Below are 17,153 nucleotides of genomic sequence, written 5' to 3'. Positions count from 1 at the left end.
CGCCCTTCTGACGCTAATTCCTTCCACTGCAAAGTTCTTTTCTGTGATTGATTTGAAAAACGCTTTCTTTAGCATTCCCATTCATCCAGATAGCAGGCAACGTCGCGAGAGCCCTCCCGAGCTGTCTAAGAGTGGTCGCGGCTATGGCCGTCTCTATCCGACAATTGGCAGGGCTCCTCCTTGATACCGATCTCACAGTCATTGTACCTCATGCTGTGGATACACTTCTGAACAAAACGAAGACACAGCACCTCACCAGTGCACATCTGACCGGCTATGAACTGACCCTCTTTGCGCCACATGTCACAATTAAAAGATGTGCCACTCTGAACCGAGCCACGTTACTACTCCTTTCTTCTGAAAGTGAGGAGATAGACGTGCATGATTGCATTTTTCGTACCAAATAAGAGACAAAAGGATGGGAAGACCTGACTGATGTTCTTTTATCTGACCCACAAGGGGAACTATATGTCGATGGCTCTTGTTTTAAACTACCAGATGGCACCACCACTGCAGCGTTCTCTATTACTACGCTGCATACTGTAGTTAAGACATCACGTGTTCCTCATCAATCGGCCCAAGCTGCAGAACTAGTTGCTCTCCTTCGAGCTTGCGAGTTAAGTGAGGGACTGACTATCAATATTTATACTGACAGCCAGTACGCATTCGAGGCTGCCATAATTTTGGCCGGAGAGGAGAGGGGATTCGTTACTTCGCATGGGTTAAAAATCCAAAATGGCCCTCTGATACACAGGCTTTTGTCAGCTCTGACACTTCCCAAAAAGCTAGCAATAGTGAAGTGCAGTGCCCACAAGGCAATTACTAATGATGTGGGGAAGGGAAATGTGTTTGCAGATCAGACAGCTAAGGAGACAGCTCGATCTAAAATGAAAAGAATGCTTGTAGCAGGCTTGCTAGATGGGTATCTGACAGTGCAATGTTCGAAGATACATTGGAGAATGTTAAAGAGATTCAAAGCGAGGCAACATTTGAGGAGTTAGCAATATGGCAGGAGAGAACAGGACGTTTAGACGAAGAAGGGTGTTGGACTGATAAGTCAGAGAAGCAGAGATGGATGTTACCAGATGTATATGTACTCCCTGTAGTCACAATGGCACACGGGCCAGCTCACATTAGTGCGAAGTTGCTAGACCCTGTATGGCAGAATGATAACATCCCTAAGGTAGCTGCTCATCTAGTGAAGTACTGCATGGTCTGCATGATACACAATCCTGGAAGAGGTACCCCTATACCCTCTGGTAATTTTGCACCACCTTCCTTCCCTTTCGAGGTTCTCCAGATTGATTTCATCGTAATGAAACAAGTTAACATTTTGAAATATGTGTTAGTGGTTGTTTGTGCGTTCAGTACATGGATTGAAGCTTACTTGACTAAAAAGAACACAGCCATGGCAACAGCGAAGGCACTCTTAAAAGAGTTCTTCCCGTGCTTTGGCTTGCCATGTTTGATTTGGAGTGACAATCGAAGTCACTTCAACTCAAAGGTTATCCAGTTAGTGTGCGATGGTTTGCACATCAAGCAGAAATTCCATGCAGCAAACCATCCCCAATGGGCAGGTTTAGTTGAAAATTACAATGGTACTCACAAGCTGAAGTTGGCAAAGATCAAAGAAAGCAAAATCCAGATGCATTACCCCTAGCCCTGTTGTCCACAAAGGCGACAGCCCACCCTAGAACAGGATTGTCACCATATGAAGTCATTTTTGGTCGCCCGGCAAATGTCTGGGGCGTCCCACGGCCTCGTCGGTTTTCCGAGATAGAATACCCTTTGCTTGTGAACTACTTGTGCGAGTTTACTAAAACTGTGGGTTCTATTCACCAACAGATTGACAAGGCTCTGCCGCCAATACCTGAGGGGCCAGGTCACGTTATTCAACCCGGTGATTATATCGTGGTGAAGAACTACCAGAGGAAGGGGTGTTTGGAGCCACGCTGGAAAGGACCTCTGCAGGTCCTCCTCGCCACCCGGACAGCAGTGAAGGTGGACGGCTGGAAGCATTGGATCCATTCATCTCACTGCGGGTGAGTCTCGTTACCCCTCCCCTGTGACCAGTGGGTCCTGGACAGCATGTGGGACCACGAGACAGAGAAGGTACCACGTTTCGTCCCCTTTTCTGAAGCACAAATGACATAGGCGCAAACGGAGGAGGAGAGCGACGTTGTCTTGAATGAGGCGGCCCCCCCAGAAGTAAGGGCTGCCCAGGATCCTCCTCCATTCGGCCCACAGGAGCTTGAGTCCCAGTCCCTTAGCCCCTCTGAATTTAAGACCCTTTTCCGTAATGACACAGTGCCCGGAGTGGCAAGGTACAATTTACACCCCGACGGAGGGACAGTGCACCAAAGGAAAAGTCAGATTAGCAGGGATGGACTGCATGGAAGAAGAATAGGGTGTATGTACCCTGTCTGAGGTACCAATGATAGATCAGGGAAAGGGAGATTGGTGCATTGTCTGAGACAGTGGACAGGATAAGTTGAGGGTATCTTCCCAGGAGGGAGGGTGCCCTATCCTGAGCGACGTGGATTTCTTCAGAAAGGGCTGCTTTCGCACAGCTCCACCGAGAAGTGCTCAATAGCACCACCGTCGATGAACAATAGGAGTCTACCAGCGAGGCTCAGAAGGATGCTGGGTTTTGTGCCTCTCTTCTTTCTTTTATCATCGTTGGCTCCATTGTATAGTTGGTTTCAACTGTTTACATGGTATATCAATCAATCAATCAATCAGGACATTTGTAGAGTGCACTTCTCACCCATGAGGGTCTCAAGGCGCTGGGGAGGGAGGGGTGCTGCTACTGCTTGGATAGCCAGGTCTTGAGGAGCCTCCTGAAGGTTAGTAGGTCCTGGGTCTGCAGTAGAAGAATGGGGAGGGTGTTCCAAGTCTTGGCGGTGAGGTGGGAGACCGATCTGCTGCCGGTGGTCGCTCTTCGGATGCAGGGGACAGTGGTAAGGATGAGGTCGGCGGAGCTGTTGGTTTGGGGTGTAGAAGGTGAGTTGTCTGCTGAGGTATGCCGGTCCAATGTTGTGGAGCGCTTTGTGTGCATGGGTGAGGAGCTTGAAGGTGATCCTCTAGTTGACGGGTAGCCAGTGCAGGTCTCTTCGGTGCGGTGTGAAGTGGCTGTGGCGAGGGATGTCGAGGATCAGACATGCAGAGGCGTTCTGTATGCGTTGTAGTCGTTTCAGGAGTTTGGCCGAGGCTCCTGCATAGAGGGTGTTTCTGTAGTCCAGCCTGCTGCTGACGAGGGCCTGGGTGACCGTTCTTCTTGTTTTGGTGGGGATCCACCTGTAGATCTTGCGGAGCATGCGGAGGGTATTGAAGCAGGAGGACGAGACGGCGTTGACTTGCTTGGTCATGGAGAGTGTTGAGTCCAGGATGAACCCCAGGTTGCGTGCTTGGTCGGTGGGTGTCAGTGCTGCTTCCAGTGCGGACGGCCACCAGGAGTCGTCCCAGGCTGAGGCGGTGGAGCCGTATATATCCATTACCACACTGATGCAATTAACATGACGTATGCTGATTATGAGACGGTGTATATATCCGTGTACACCAGGGACGTACACTAAGAGAACAAGGGGTCCCTGATACTTTGCACCCAGATGCTTATATGAATATTTACGAAGACAAGAAGAATGTGATGTGGCTCCAAAATGAAATGATGGATTTCCAAGATTTTAATGTCACTGAATACTTCAGGTCCTTTCAGATGCGTAATATTACTCAAGATGAAGCAATGCTGTGAGACCTGGCACCTTGGCGTGAGTCTCCCTTCCACTTTTTTGTCACTGTGCCTCATGTGCTTTGCTGGTGTTAGCTGCTCAGAGCACTGTGCCACTGCCAACCAGTGCCACAGTGCAAGTGCTCCCTATTTAAAATGTATATGTTGGTTGGATTCCATGATTGACTTACTTGGTTTACTGTCAGACCCCAGTAAAGTGCACCAGGAGTGCCCGGGGCTTGTAAATACAAATGCTGCTGGTGGGCTTGCAGCACTGGTTGTGCCACCCACAGAAGCGGCCTGGTAAAATGTATCCAAGGTCTGCCATTGCAGAGCCTGCGTGCAGTCTGGTACTGTCATGCTGACTGGGTAAGTGCACACACTTGCCAGTCCCTAAACCTTCCCTTAACTTCATATCAGTCACCCCTATGGTAGGCCCAAGGGCAGGGTGCATTGTAAGCATAAGGTAGGACAAGCCCTGATGTGTGTGACATGTCCTAATAGTAAATTACAACCATTTTCGATTTTCACTATTGTAAGGCTACCTGTTCTCCATACGCCACAATGGGCTTTTAGAATTGTTACATTCTATGATCCTAACAGACCCAGGAAACATGGTAGAAATTCGAGTTTAGTATGCCTGAACTCAGAATAATAAAATACATCTTTTAGTAAAGTTTATTTTAATATTCTGTGTTTGCAAATACCACTTTTAGAAAGTTGGTATTTGCTTGCTTGACCATTTCAGCCCGCCTCTGCTATGATGTGTATCTGCCTGTCTAGTTGTGTGAGTGGCAGGGCTGGGGAAACCCAGAGGGGCAGGGCTAGGTAGCCTGGTGGTGAATAGGAAGATTGGCAGTCAGATGGGTGGGAGGAGTACACCTGGGCTCTGAATAGGGTTGTGCTCTGCTACCACACTGCTGGCTCCACCTCCTGCGGAGCGGCTGATGGCTCTGCCCTGCAACCTGAATAGAAAGGCAGAGTCATGTCAACAGAGTGCTCAAGAACTGGTTTGGACTGGGCAAAGGCCCCTCAACCCCAGAGGAACAAAGGAATTAGGGGTATAAGTATTGGGACCCTGCTCCCAAGAAATTAGATCCTGCTGAAACAAGAAGAACCTCTGCCAGAGGAGAAGGAACTGGGAAAGCTGTAGGAGGAGTAACTGTCCCTGACCTGGGGGATTGGCCTGCAGTGGTTGCCTTGCTGCTGAAGGAGAGGAGAAAGACTGCTAAAGACTTTACTTCAACTTGTGCTTTGAAAAGATCTCCAAGGGCTTGAACTGAGCTTGCCCCCTGAACGAAGTCCCAGGACCAGTGGACTTCACCCCCAGCTCCCCAAAGTCTATTTGGAAGTGCCTGCTGTTGTTGTTGAGCCTTCTGAGGGACTGCGTGTCGCAAGGAGCTGGAAGCGCGACGCAAGGAAGAGAAGCGTGCCGCCGTCGGAGCCGCTGTCGTCGCATCTCGCAAAGAGTGTCGCTGCTGCAGCATCGCATCGAGCGGAAGCGTCTCGCATCATTCCGGAAGTGTCTCGCAACGCCGAAGAAGCGTGTCGCCATCGCAGCCATCGTAGCTGTCGCATTGCACCGCATCGAGAGAAGAGTCTCGCATCAAGGAGGAAGCGTGTCGCCATCGCAGCCATCGTAGTTGTCGCATTGCACCACATCCAGAAAAGCGCCTCGCATCCACGGAGAAGCGTACCGCCGTCGGAGCCGCTGTCGTCGCATCTCGCAGAAGGGGTGACGCCGCTGCAGCATCGCATCGAGCGGAAGCGTCTCGCAACGTCGGAGAAGAGTGCTGCTGCCAAGGCCGCTGTCGTCGCATCTCGTCAAGGGTGACGCTGCTGTAGCTGACGCATCGAGTCGAGCCTTCTCGCAACATCGGAGAAGCGTAACGCATCTGGAAGATCCCGTCTTTATTTCTTTTGCACCAAGAACTTCAACGCAACTGCATCGCTGCAACACTTTCGTTGCCCTGCGTGTCGCATCTAAGGTACATTGACTTAATGTGTCGCATTTAAGAACTTAAGAGAAACTAAGCAATCTTCTACCAACTAAGCAACCGTATTGTGTATTTTTAATCGTTTAATGGTCTTGTGATAATCCTATATAAAGAATCCTTATTTTTAATATAAATACCTGTGTGGTGTCCATTTGTAGTGTTGTCACTTGGTTACTGTATGTGTTCACAAATACTTAACCTATAACGCTCTGAGATAAGCCTTGTCTGCTCGCGCCAAGCTACCTAGAGGGTGAGCAGGGGTTGTTTTAGTAGTGTAACCCATTACCCTGACTAGAGGAAAGGTTCCCTGCTTGTCACAAGTACCTACCTGTGCCAACCAGAGAACCCGGATTTTAACAAATGCCAGTACCAATAGTTAACATGACAGCTAGTTTCGGTGTCCAAGGTTTGTGAAGTGTTAAAGTGGGAAGGAATATTTGCAATTATACCTATGACTTGAGCACGACTAATAGTCCACCTTTACTTCCACCCCATAATATGCATTTTGTTTGTGGGTCCCAGGCTTATACATGGATTCCCAGGGGGTTGTCTGGCATATGTTATGTCTCTTTCCTCCTACCGCCAGTATATATAGCACCGTCCAATTACCATAGGGATAATCGATTACAGCGTAGGGGAGTCAGTCTATCCCAAGTTTAAAAGCGTTAGCAACACAGAAGACATAGATCAGACAGACAGTACTCTGCAGCAGTTTACTGATGCTATGAAGGGTATTCTGCCCTTCTGGGGTCCTATGTCCAATAGCCTTAACATTCGCAGACTCACAAGGGTTGTGGAGGGAGTTATTAACACCACGGCAGGAATACTGACCAACACTACAGCTGAGCTTCAGGCTACGAGACTTGTTGTTCTTCAAAACAGGATGGTGTTAGACGTCATCCTTGCTGATCGAGGTGAGGCCTGTCGCGTCATTGGTAGTAGCTGCTGTGTGTACATACCAGACCATGCTCCGAATGTCTATGCAGCATTACAGAAGTTGCATCGACTTGCATCCAATATTCACCAAGAGAATGGCACATGGTCCCTTTCTGGTTGGTTCTGGGGTTTAATAGCATCCTGGGGTTGGAAGATACTCCTTTTCCTAGTAGCTATTGCGGGTGTAATTTTCACTTGTTGCCTGTGTAGTAATTGTCTTCCTGCCTCCTGTACAAATTGTGTTAGCAAGTTAACATCTGCACCCAAGGCCCCAGGGCATGATGCTAAGCCCTCAGCAATGATGATGAAAACTGTTCATGATTAAATGAATATAAATGAGGGTATTTTTGAATATTAACAGTATGTGAATTGCCCTGCAAATAATTTTCTTATTTCGCTAGAATATACAGAATTGTAAACAAATGCTAAAAGGAGGGTCTGTTGGACTGCAAATGCGTCTAGGTGACTCCTTCTAGCATTGTGCGAGTTAAGTTAGCATTTGCTGCGTAATTTTGTCTTTAGCCGCTATTTTGTACTGTGATCGAAAGTAAGCTTGTGTCTCAATAACTGTCTGCCGCAGCGAAAAGCTGCTTCGAGTTACTTCTTCTTATCGTATTAAAGGTTGAATCCTAATGCACTAATGAATAGCTTATACTGTTTTCGCATACCCTTTCTCTCTTGTAGCCCTGCTCCCATACTAGAGAGCGTTGAGCCTGGACAAGACAACCTTGAGAATGTGATAACACGTACCCATTCTGCAAGTGGTAGTTCATCCTTCTGTACCTCCTTTGTTCATCAGTGCCCGAGCTGGAAAATTCTAGTCTGGGCGGGTCTTTAGGGGTGTTGGAAATGCATATTATGTTTTACAAAGTGTTCTGAAGTCAGCCCCCTCGGTAGCATCTAAGGAGGCTAGTCTGACTGGACACCGCTCGAGCGCAATTGCTAATAAATAACTTGGTTTGTATTCTCTATTGTCTCATCGACTCTTCATTTCTTGGAGTCAGCGAGGTGGTTGTGAGTGCACCGGGTAGCCCTAATCGGGTCACTTTCTTCACTGCCTGCGGGTAGGAGTGGCAGGCATCCCCCAATCTGGCCTCGTCGGGGTCAACAACTATTTTAAAGTCCCCCCCACAGGACAGTGCTGGAACCAAGCATCTCAGTCAGTCGCCACACCTCACTAAAGAAGTTCGGGTCATCTACGTTGAACCTATATACCAAGAGCAGCCTTATCGGGTGTCCCCCCAGCACGCCTGCCACGATTAAATATCTCACTTGTTGGTCGCAAAGCGCAGTACGTGTGCGCCAAGGTTGCCCTTTCCTGAGAATAATCGCAGTGCCCCACGCATAATTGGAGTAGCCAGCAATGAATTTCTCTCCCATCCATCCGGCACGCAGGCGCGTGCAGCTGGCTCCTGTCAGATGCAATTTGTGTACAAAGCAAATATATGCACCATGCCAATTAGGATATGCCACGACAAGCCTCACCTTCCTGCAGTCATTCAGGCCACAGACATTCCACATCACTGCTTTTAGGTTGATAACACTGTTAACAGGAGCCCCCATACATTCAGTTGCGAAAGACCTTGTGTGCCTGTGGTACAACTTCTGCTGGTGAGCGGCAGGGGGAGGCCACAGAGGGGGAAGAGAGAGACGGTAGAAAGGAAGTAGAAAAACAACACAGCCATTCTGAACTGCTCAAAATACGGTAACCCCATCCCCCTCCCACCACAGCCACCCAACTTGGCTGAAAAGTGATATCCCTACCTCAAAAAGGCTCCAAGTGGCCAACTATCTGGAACAAATTAGGACTCATCACAGAGGTAAACACTAGGGGCCCGGCGTAGCCCTACTGGTAAAAGCTGGGTGGCTGGACAAAATAAACTCCATTGGGGAATCCCCGCTGGCAGACAGACAGACAGAGCAAAGAAATAAAGGAGCTTCTTGAAGGGGTAAAGTCTGCCCGAGAGAGGAACAAGCGGGCCATCTCTCCGTCAATCAGAATGACTTATAACACAAAATGCAACTTAGTTCCCCCAGTCACTCAATCATTTTCGTTGAAGGAATCTCCTTCCTCTGCATTCCTCTCTGGATGTGGGGGCTGCTTGGGCGGTCGGAGATTGCGAACAAATTTGGCAGCAAGTTTGAGATCAGTGAAGTATGTTGTTTTGCAGGGGTGAAAGAAGCGGAGTTTTGCAGGATAGAGCAGAGAGTACTTAATGTCCCGAACTTATAACAGTCTTTTCAATGGCACAAACTCTCTCTTGGCGGCTTGTACCTTTAGGGGGAAGTCTGGATAGAACGACACGGCGTTGCCCTGATATATCATTTCTTGTTGGTCTCTGGCGCAGCGCAGGACCACGTCCCGATCTCTGTAATTTAATAGGCGCACAATTATCTGTGGGCTCTTTCTACTATGCAGACCGCAGATATAGAGTCGCCGAACAGGGATCGCAGCATTTCTTCTACGTAGTGCTCGACGCGGCTGTTGACTCATGGATCCCCAGGATCCGCAGGTTGTTGCGTCTTGACCTTGCTTCAAGGTCTTCTTTCTTATTTCTGAGGACTTCCAGGACTTTCTCCATTCTAAACAGTTTTTCACGCGTGGCAGTCCCCTCGTCCTCCAAGGCAGATGTGCGCTGTTCAACCTCCGCAATGCTTTTGTCATGGCCCGATAACTTGTCTTTAAGCCCATCTAGCCTGTCCGACATACAGTCAATTTCCACATCAATGGCCGATAGAGACTGTTTAAGGTCTTTAAATATCTCATGGATGTTTGGTGCTGGTGTGGACGTGGCCTCCAGGATTATCTCTGGCTGTTCTTCCTCTGAGAGGGTGCCCCCGCAGGGTGTCTTACACTGTTCAAAGTGGAGCTTCAATTGCCTGGCATCCATTTTTCCCTTGGTTGTTTGCCACTCCTAAGCACCCCAAGTTGTGCTGCACTAGGTCAACAGAAGCTGTTCTCGTTGCTTGTCTTCCTTGGGTGTCAGGGCTTCAAGGGGCCTCCCTGCACTGTAGGTATTCCCCACTAGGTGGCAGCGGTGGTATTCCAGGGGTGAGAGCTGTTTCTGTATTCGGTCCCACTCACAGTGAGGGGGCAGTCACTCTCCTCTGCTATGTTCAGCCCGGTAGGTCCTCCTGGCCTACCAATGAGGTGGCGCTCCGTTTGGCCTATAGTCTACTCCTGGCTTAGCAGGGCTTGTGGGCTATCCCTCTGCTAACATTTGTCGTGTAGCACTTGCCCCATGTGGGTTCCCCTTGACCGGCGGGTCCTCATTGGTGGGCAGCGGTGGGCTCGGCTCATCCTCCGCCATGGCGCTTCTTCTGATGCCCAGCGCTCTTGCTCGGTATCAGCTCGGGGGGGCTCGTCTCACCCTGCTACCACGTCTCACTTCCAGTGACCTGTGCCATATCTTCACTGGTAGGGGCGAGTGCACACGTCTGCCAGTAACGCCCCCCCTCTACACTGTGACTCTCTTTCTGATTTGGGTGCCCCCCACTCTACATCACTTGGGCATGGGCCTGCTCCGGTTCCGGTCCAGGACGCTCTCAGGTGGGTCTCTCCGTAGCCAGCCGTCCCAACGGGGTCTTCCAGGGTGTCGCGGTCTAGGCTCCGCCACTTCGGGTCCTGCGGGGACCTCCTGCACTGGCTCTTGCATAGGCTGAAATCCGTGCCACAGCTCAGTTTACGTTTTGGCTCAGAACGGGGGCCTCCCTGCCTCCAGCTCCCCGCTCCAGTGCCTGCAGTCTCTATGCAGTCCACACGGGAGGGGGCTGTGTGCTCTTCCCTGCCGGGTCCCCCTCCCGCAGTGCCTGTCACCTTCTTAGTCAGGCAGGCTATGCTGGGCATTGCTCCCATTGTCCTCGCTCCGGTACCTCTGCGTTATTGTAGCGTGTGGCCTGCTCCAGCTCCGGTCTGCACTCAGGTAGGCTGAGCTTCGTCCGCGGCTTGGCGAGGCATAGCTGCTGTCTTGATTGTGCCGTTGCTCAGGCCGCGTGGGCCTCTGTTCTGCTTGGGCCACTCTCAGTCCATTGCACGCGACATATCAGCTACGCTACCCCTTCCGTGTTTCGGCGGTGCTTGGCGGCGCCACACGGTCTTCTCCCCTACTGATCACCTAACCCCGGCCAGGGGGGAGATACAGGGCCAGTGTAGTGTCATGCTGAGAGTCGCCAGTAGCCGTCCAGTGCCCCCAGCTCAGCGGTGCACACACGTTTTGCTGCAGGCTATCTACCTCTACCGCGGCTCCGCTCGTCCCCGTCTCAATCTGCACGTCCCAGCAAGTCCTGAGCTCGATCACTCTGTGCCTCAGTGGCCGTGTGGTCATTCCCCACAGTTTGGGCTCACTATGTCTGTCTGGGCTGCCGGATTCATAACGGATCATGCATTCAGCCTGCAGAGCCTCACAGGGTGGCGGCCTTCTTGCAGCTGGGCTCCCTAGCGCCCTCTGCACCCAACAATTTAATTGCAATAGCTATCCTTAATTAGACATACTGCCAAATGACAGAAACCAAGGAAAGGAAACAGGTACGTTACAATGCACTTACCTAAATCATGTGCACTGCCCATTTCCTAAATATCCACCCCTGCAATCCCTCCCCCTCACCTGTGCCCCCTTCCTCACACTGTGAAACCCACAAGGGGGAACTTCTGACCAAACGCAGTGGGCCATTAAGTGGCCCAAAATTAACACTAGCGAGTGCCATGATATTGCACCCAGGTCTGAAATTCCTCTTGCAAGGAGAATGGGAGGACTCTTCTATCCCACAACCCTTCCTTAACCAATATGAAAAACAAAAGAGACAAAAAACAAAGAAAACACTCTAATCTTGACCCCTCATGTTAAAAGGATAAATACATAATGCAACAATTTTTCATAATTTAGCATTTCCAATCAAAAGTCTTGTCATTCTGTTTGTTCCAGGACCTTTTTCAAAAGCGCATATGCTTCTGCCACTGATGTCATTATCTGATAGATTGCCTTGAACAAGAGTTTCAATTTTGATTGCTCAATCGGGGAAGCCTGAGCTCTCTCAGCCTTAAAATGATCCAATAAGCTAAAATGTACACATATGTAAAGACTTGAAATTGTTTCCCATCGGTAGTTGCAAAAGACTTCTATTGAAGGGCCACAGATCAAATTTGTTCCTTGATACAATACTCTGCAAACTTCACAATTATCGTACATGGCGATTTCATATTTGGGGATCACTGACTGGGCAGTCTTGTGCCTTCATAATAGACAGACCTTTTGGGAAATTAGGCAGTATATGTGCCCTTATCAGGTTTTCAATAAGTGGACTGGCCTATCATGACCCCCCTGAATTTCATGACCCTCAAGAATACCAAGAAAGCTTAAGTTCCACCTGTATGAATGGATTTCTAAACCCTCATTTTTGCTTAATAGGAAATTAGCATAAATTTGTAATTCCATAGATCTTTTGCTACGCAAAGCCAATTTATCTTCAAGATCTGACACCCTTTGCTCATCAACTTGTGATCTGGTCCACACCCCCATTGATCTTAACTAATTTAGCATGTAGAGGTGAGAAATCTTTTCATATTTCTAATTTCCTGTGGTATCAGTTTCAACAGCTCATTTAATGTCCTTGTTTGCGAATGTTCTTTAGCCGGACTTCCTTTTTTCAGGAGCCAGGCTATATATATATAGGGGCACATTTATACATTTTTTATGCACTGCAACTCAGAGAGCCACCTAGCTGCCCTGTGTGAAAGGGAAGGAATGCGCCATATTTAACATCATATGGCGCATTCCTGTCCTTTCCCTACACTGTTGAACTCTTGGCTGCCTAGTGCCAACACAGGCACTTGTACACCATGGTGCATGGGTGCCTGTGATATTAGCAGGCTTGATTTTATGCAGGAGGGAAAACCTTACTGCACAAAAGCAATCCTCTGAAGCATATGCTCTATATATGTGTGTTGCAGAATACAGCACACAGAGAAAGTGGTTGTAAACTACGAGAAAATGAGGAGAAATACAGATATTTCTCCATGTAACGCCTCACCAGGGGAGGCATAGCATTTTGATGCATTCCCAGGTCTACCAGTAATGGGAAATCTGGGAATGCACCAAAACCCATGGGTGGATCATGGGAACGCCATCAGTCCTCCCTAGGGCAGAGTAACGCAAAGCAGTACGCTACTCTAGATTGTTCAAGCCAAGCAGAGCCACGCAAGGTAATCTGTGTGGCTTGATAAATCTTACTTAGTGGCATATTATCTAGGGATGGCGATAAATAACGCAAAATGCGCTTAGCGCTTTTTTATTTATCGTCATCCATTGCTGGAATTTATCGCCCTTGTAGCGCGATATTAACAACGCGTTTCTCCAGGACGATAAATACTCCAGCGATAGCATGGAAATCGCTTTTTGCAGGGAAAATCGCTGGTTTTCCAGAGATGTTCCCTGCAAAACGGTGATAACCTTGCTGATACGACCCTGTGGTCGTATCAGCATAATCCACCCCAATGTTAGGGATAGGTAAGTCTGCAATTCCCCCTGCGCTGGCGCTAACTTTAGCAGCCTAGAGCCAACGCAGGCACCCTTGCACCATAATGCAAGGGTGCCTGTGTTGAGGGGAAGATTGTTTATGTGCAGGAAGGTCCCCGTTCCTGCACACAGACAATCTTTAAATGTGTTTATGTGCAGGAAGGGTGACCTTCCTGCACATAAACAATCATAGGCAATTTGCCGTTTCTATGTGTGCTGCTCAAGGCAGCACCCATTGAAACAGCAAAAACGAGAAGAAATGAAGAATTTCTCCTTGTTTCACTTGTTTAAGACCAGGATTTCCTTCGTCTTAATTTTGGCACTGCCTCCTCTTTACGCTGCCCTTGTAAATAGGAGGCAGCATCAAAATCAATGGGTGTTGTGGTGGAACGCCAACGAAAACACCCATTGCCCTCCCCTTTCACGCTAAATACAGCATGAAAGGGTGCCTTATCTACAATGCCGCTTTAAGCCACGTTAAGTGGCTGAACGCTGCCTTGTAAATAAGGCGAGGGCCCTATTGCCATCACAACATCACTGAGAGTGACATTTGGTGGGATAGGGGCTTGTAAATATGCCCCCGAGTCTGGGAGAGTGGTGCAGTGGCCAGAGCGGTAGACTCCATCCGGTGCATGGGGCTCGCGATTCGATCACCGCCACCGGCGGCAGCTCAGTTCAGCATTGTGTGACTCTCGGCAATAACTCACTTAGGGGCATATTTACAAGCTGGCGATAAAAAATTAGCGCCGCTTTTTTGCAGCAGTTTTCGGCCAAAAAGCGGCGATAATTTTATCGCCTAATTAGCAAGGCCACGCTAACGCGTGAAACCTTGCTTTAGCATCAGGATTCCTAACGCTCAGCTTTGCATCTGTAATGAGATGCAAAGTGGGCGTTCCTGACCTAACATGACAGGAGAAATGTCGCTAAGCGACATTTCTCCTATCATCAAGCCCCACGCTATGAAGCATAGCGGCAGGAAAAGTAGCGATAACCCCTGTTATCGCTACTTTCCTTACGCCTGCTTCAAGACTGACTTAGCCATGAAACCCATGGAGGGTGGATATCATGGCTAAGTCTGCCCTGCCCTATCAAAAAGCTATCGCCAAACTTTGTGAGATTATCGCTGGATTTCCAACGCTAATCTCACATTTAGCAGTTAGCGCTTGGAATTTTTCGCTTTTGAGATAAGCGTTGCTAATAGCACGCTATCTCAGCGATAAAATTCCACGTTACACTGCGATAATTATCCTAGCGCTAAGTGCGCTTAGCGATAATTATCACCGGTCCTTGATGATATGCCCCCACGAGTTTTTATAACTATTATTCTGCCTTACATGGCTCGGGGCTCAAAGACCTATGCATGTGAGTCACTGTAAAGTGGAAGTATCGTGCACCTCTTGAATAGGTTATGTAAGAGATACTTTCTTCAAAGTGAGCACTGAAAATGTTAAAATAATATTGAAATTATCTACGAGGAATTCATTTGTCCCTTGCTGGCAATAAGATTTGGCAGTTCTAATTTTTATTGGCGTTGAAATGTTAATAATTTTTATTTGACCACATTCTTGTAAATGATTATTGAGTTGGATATACAAAGTCGTTTCAGACAATGAGTTGTCCCCTTTCAGTATTGCACCATGAAAGGTCATAAAACATAACCCATTAAGGCGAAATTTAAGGGGCATGTTTTTAGGGTCTTTGCAAATTCTGTGAAAAAACATACTGTTTGCAAAACCAGAAAACGTGTTTGAAAACAGTTACTATGTTGAAAAACGTCTGAAAAATTAAATATAAAGTAAGACATACTCTAGTTCTTATACTTAAGGGACCATAGTATGGAATGTTAAAGTATCGAGGATAAGCGTATTGGAAATAATCCTAATGACAATTATGAGACTAATCTACTCATTAGAATTATTTTCATTGTTGTAGCAAGTATTATTTGTCAAAGTATTGTGATTGATGTAGTTATCATTCTTACTGGCACATGCATCAACATAGGCTTTTGCGATTCCTTAATTGCGATTATTAAGGAATCGCAATTAAGGAATTGCAAAAGCCTATGCATGTAGGAATCGCTATAAAAATAGCGATTCCTACAAATTCCTTAATAGCGACTCGCAAATTGCGAGTCGCAATTAAGGAATGCCGTCCCAATCATTCCTATGGGCCTCCAGGCCCATAGGAATGAATTGGAGATTGCATGAGCAAATTGCGAGTACCAGTATGTACTCGCAAATTGCTCATGCAATTTCAAGGGTGCAAGGGTGTCAAAATGACACCCTATTGCAACCCTGAAATTGATCTGTGCACATATGTTGCACACACACATGCTCTAAGGGCATGTGTGTGCGCAACATGAAACTTTGAAAAATGCACAAAAGTGCATTTTTCAAAGTTTTTGCAAATTACCATGAAGTTCAACTTCATGGTAATTTGCTCCCCCTATTAGCGAAATCGCTAATTTTTTAACTTTAATGCATTGCATTTAAGGAATCTCAATTTGGGATTCCTTAAATGCAATCGCAATTTAAGGAATCGCTATTTAGAGATTCCTTGAATTGCGATTTTTGCATTTGGGATGATGCATCCCAAATGCAAAAATACCAGTCGCAAAGGGGCAGATTCTGCTAATCTGCCCATTTGCGACCAGTTTTCTCGTTGATGCATGTGGCCCTTAATATTGGCATCATTCACGTTAACAGTAACAATGCATATTACTGTCATTACTACCATTGCTAATGATTCATTACCCTTCGGATCAAATGATTCACACCATGTGTATATATCACCCCTTAGGATCATGTCATTGATGCCAGGATAATCTTTATTTCTCCTTGTCCACTCTTCCAGCTAAAAGACAGATGGAATCAAAGGCCCGTTGATGATGCCCGGCGTTTGGGCTATGAGGATATAGAAATACTTCTGGAAACCCATGGGAAAAATATGAAAAAAGAATTACGTGTCTTTGGCAAACAAGACCCACAAACTTCTCAGAAAAGTTTTCTGAGATTACCCCAGGTAGTGGAGGAGATAAGCGAACAAGATTTTGAGCAGTCTCAAAACGGTATCCAGAAATTTTCTCTCGGAAGCCAGGATCCTAACGAAGAAGAGTCCCAGCAATCTCTGAATGATATTCCGAAATCACCTGAAGCAGACGAGGACCAGAGCACAGACGACTTTGAGCAGCCTCAGAAAGATGTCTGGAAATCTTCTTTCGGAAGCCAGGATCCTAACGAAGAAGAGCATCAGCAATCTCTGAAAGGTATTTTGAAATCACCTCGAGCAGACGAGGACCTGGGCAAACAAGAATTTGAGCAACCTCAGAAAGGTGTCGAAATATTATCTGTCAGAAGCCAGGATCCTAACAAAGAAGAACCCCAGCAATCTCTGGAAGGTGTTCTGAAATCACATCAAGCAGACAAGGACCTGAGTACACAAGAATCTGAGCAGCCACAGACAGGTAACAGAAACATGGATTTTAAACAAGAATCCCAACAATCTCAGAAGAGCAAGCACCTGGAATTATCTCCCAGAAGGAAGGAGTCAGACAAATAGAAATCCTATAAATCTCAGCATCAGGTCATGGAATTCTTCTCACAAGAAAGGAGCTTAACAAGATTCTCAGAAATCTCATAATTTGACCAATCAGAGATTTAGCAGGTCTACTGGTTACCTCAGTGGGAAAGCAAGCATGTGGATGGACCGGCGGTCATGCACCAGAATGAGAGTAATGGCATCAAGAAGGCGAAGCCAAGCCAAACGAATTTGCAGAGATATTCAGTGGTACCTCAAATTGTATTTGAAAGATCTCATGAATTATAAAAGAACAATAAAAATAACTTAAATAAAATACCTTATTTTTATTGTGTCTCGCCAACTACAGATGCCAACGTAATTTGCCCCTGTTGCATTAATTCTTGGTGCATTCCTATTTTGTTTTTTATTCTTTTGGAATCCCCATTTCGTCAGCCATTCACG

General features: G+C 47.3%; 1 protein-coding gene across 1 annotated transcript in view; it reads left to right on the top strand.

Annotated features, from left to right (window-relative positions):
• The window catches only part of LOC146858451 (L-asparaginase-like), a 335,092-nt gene extending 318,362 nt beyond the window's left edge, over nt 1-16,730 (top strand). Inside the window, exons 7-9 of the mRNA XM_085647122.1 lie at nt 16,026-16,239; nt 16,285-16,540; nt 16,655-16,730. Of these exons, the coding sequence (XP_085503248.1) occupies nt 16,026-16,239; nt 16,285-16,540; nt 16,655-16,730 (546 nt within the window). The remainder of the gene's footprint in view (nt 1-16,025; nt 16,240-16,284; nt 16,541-16,654) is intronic.
• Nucleotides 16,731-17,153: the final 423 nt, after the last annotated feature.

This window comes from Triturus cristatus, chromosome 3_2 (genome assembly GCF_964204655.1).
Source record: "Triturus cristatus chromosome 3_2, aTriCri1.1, whole genome shotgun sequence".
Taxonomy (NCBI): Eukaryota; Metazoa; Chordata; class Amphibia; order Caudata; family Salamandridae; genus Triturus; species Triturus cristatus.
The sequence above is the reverse complement of the archived record's forward strand: the minus strand, read 5'-3'. Positions and strand labels throughout refer to the sequence as shown.